The 3,030-nt window shown below is 60.6% G+C and overlaps 1 protein-coding gene across 1 annotated transcript; it reads left to right on the top strand.

The window, feature by feature from the left end:
• The first annotated feature begins 1,309 nt into the window (after positions 1–1,309).
• On the top strand, positions 1,310–2,789 carry ASCL2 (achaete-scute family bHLH transcription factor 2). The gene is made up of 2 exons (XM_052811286.1): positions 1,310–1,867; positions 1,975–2,789. Exon 1 carries the CDS (start codon positions 1,341–1,343, stop codon positions 1,854–1,856), a length of 516 nt encoding a protein of 171 aa, XP_052667246.1. The 5' UTR covers positions 1,310–1,340; the 3' UTR covers positions 1,857–1,867; positions 1,975–2,789.
• Positions 2,790–3,030: the final 241 nt, after the last annotated feature.

Here is a 3,030-nt window from a genome sequence, read left to right as displayed (position 1 = left end):
TTCTTTTTTTTTTTTAAGGGCTGGGCAGGAGCAAAGCCCCGCGGATGGCACATCTCGCAAGCTGAAGCCGAGAGCGGACCACCGCAGCCCCTGGGCAGTGGGTGCATCAAGCACCCCCTCCACCCACCCTGTTTAGTTAGCAAAACACCCTGCAAGTTATTTCTCACCACCAGCTCCCAGGACACCCAGAAGCAGCTCCTTTGCCCTTCCCATTAAATTCAGCTATCCGAAGGGGCCTTACCCTGCTGCTTTTTTTTCCCCGGAGCTGGAAGCAAGGCTTGTTTGGTGGACAGCCAAGCGGGACTGCTTGCCGCGGCAAAGGGAAGCCGAGGTGCAAAGCCCCGAGTCACAAAAGCTTTGCTTTTTTCTTCTCCTCTCCGCGCCTTTAGCCTTGAAATTCTCATTTAAGCCTGAAAAGTCGGCCTGCACAGAACGGCCTTTGTAAGATGACTCACGCAACTGCTATAAATTTTTACGATTTTTTTTTTTTTTGGTACATGTAACAAAGCAGACTCCTGGTGCATCCCTTCGCTTTGCAAAACAAACACCAACCGGCAGCCCGGTGCCCGCACCACTCCGACCCCGGTGTTTGGCGGCAGGGCTGCTCCCACCGGGAAACCTCCCGTGGACCGGGGCGGTGGGGGGGCAGCCGCGCTCTCGGGGCCGCCACCGCCTCCTCGCCGCTGTCACCCACCAGGTGCCCGGTTTTGGGGGGCGGGGGGGGTGGCACATAAGACGGGACAGGACCCAGGGCTGGCGCCGGGAGCCCCGGCTGCTTGTGAGTGCCCGCGCCGGTGTGCTGAGGGGAGGGGGGGGGGGGGGAAGGCGGGGCGAGAGGGGAGCCCCTCCCCCCAGTAATAATAAAAATTAAGATAAAATATTAAAAATAGAAAAATCGAAGCGGGGATTAAAGGAAAGAAGTTGCAAAAATGAGGGAGGGGAGCGCACCCCCCCCCCCCCCCCGTTCCCGCGGGCGGGGCGGCCGCTGGGGTGGGGGTGGGGGGGTTGCCGGGGCCGGCGGCGCCACGCGCCGGGCGCGCGCGGGGGAGGGCGGGTTGGGGGGGGGGCGCGGCGGCGGCGGGCGCGCGTGGCGCGGCGTGCGCGGCGCGTGCGGCCGGCGGGGGCTCGCGAGCGGCGGCGGCGCGTTGATAAGGGCCGTCCGGCGGCGGCGCCCGCCGCAGAGGCGCGGAGCGGCGGCGGGAGAGGAAACACCCCCGCGCTGCCCACCCCCCGCCTTTGCATTCAGGGTTTCTTAAAGTTTTCTTTTAATTTTTTTTTCTTTAATTTTTTTTTTTTTTTTCTGCGCGCTTTCCGCCAGCCGCCGCCGTGGCCGCCCGGCGATGAACGGCGGGGCCCTGCCGCCGCTGCCCCCCGCCGCCCCCCGCGGCCGCCGGCGGCCCGCCTCCCCCGAACTGCTACGCTGCAAGCGCCGCCTGGCCTTCGCCGCCCCGCTGCCGGGTACCGGCGCGGCGGCGGCGGCCGCTGTGGCCCGTCGTAACGAGCGGGAGCGCAACCGCGTCCGGCTAGTCAACCTGGGCTTCGCCGCCCTCCGCCAGCACGTCCCCCACGGCGCCGCCAGCAAGAAGATGAGCAAGGTGGAGACCCTCCGCTCCGCCGTCGAGTACATCCGCGCCTTGCAGCGGCTCCTCGACGAGCACGACGCCGCCGCCTTCCCCGACGCCCGCGGGCGGGCGGCCGTCGGGGAAGGCGGCGGCGGTTATTCCTCCGCTTCGCCTTCCTTCGGCTCCTCCGTGCCCGGTTCGCCGTGCTCCTCCGAGGAGAGCGGCTACGACGCGGCGCTCAGCCCCGAGGAGCGGGAGCTGCTGGACTTCACCAGCTGGCTCGGGAGCTACTGACCCGGCGGGAGGTGAGGGGGGAGCCGGGGGGAGGCGGGGGCGCCGCTTCCCCCGTGCCCCGGCGCCCGGGGGGAGCGGGCCACGTACTCATCGGGGCTCTTTGCAAATCTCTCCGCAGCCGCGCTCAGCCCGCAGTTACCTCAGCGCCCTCGCTCGCCGCAGCAGCCAGCATCCCCCCCCCCCGCCAAAACGCTCACACAACCACCCCCCCCCCCACCCCGGCGGGACCCCACCGGCTGCTTTTCTCGCCGGGTTCACCCGTCGTCTTCGGGCTGTGGAAAGTGCAATGGTGTAAACGACCGACGGGGCTCCGCTGCCTGCTCCGGGGCAGCGGCTCCATCAGCCCGCCGGGAGCTGCCGACGGAGAGGAGGCCCCAGAGAGCCCGCATCCCCTGCCACCGGCCGCTTTCTGGTGTTGCTTTGGGGGGGGGGGGGTGAGAAGAAACGAAAACCACTTGATGCTTCCTTGTTTCTGGAGGGGGAGGGAATTTTTTATCATGTCAGATTCTATTTTATATGTAACTTGAACTGCCTATGGGAACACTGGTGTATGAAGACTTATTTTTGTATGAAAAACCTTAGAGAAAAGGGGTGAGGAGATGGTTCTATTTTTAGCAAGTCCTATTCCCTTGTTCTTGAACACTGCCAGCTAGAATGTTTCAGGAGCATACACGGTTTAGATAAAAAGGTGGGTTTTTTTTCTCTCCAAACACTTTAGTAAAAGACTATAAAGTTATTTTGTGTCTTAACGTGGTGTCTGAGTTTGCCTGGTGTGAAGGTCCACTTCTCTGAAAACTGAAGTTTTTTTAGAAAAAAAAAATGTATTGAAGGCATTTTTGTATGCACTTGCTAGGATTTCTTAAGTTGTACATATGCAGTTTTTAAAAGAGTATCATATTTTATGTAAATTGACTTTATAAATAAAAATCTATTTATAAATGGCTTCAGGGCTCCAAGATGCATCTCTTTGCCAAAAATGCCCAAAGTAACTTCTGCCTGAGAGGGTGGGAGAGGGGCATAAGTGATACTGCAGAGAGGCAGTTCTCCTGGACCAGCTTTCACATGCAGAAGGGAATAAGGAGCAGCATAGCATAACCTCCAGGCTTGCTTTTCTTCCCCATTCAAGTTTCATGAACTCAGCACTCGGGTGCAAGTACTGCTGAGATGATGTAGG

Source organism: Harpia harpyja, chromosome 16, assembly GCF_026419915.1.
Source record: "Harpia harpyja isolate bHarHar1 chromosome 16, bHarHar1 primary haplotype, whole genome shotgun sequence".
Lineage (NCBI taxonomy): Eukaryota > Metazoa > Chordata > Aves > Accipitriformes > Accipitridae > Harpia > Harpia harpyja.
This window is presented reverse-complemented; position numbering and strand designations above follow the sequence as displayed.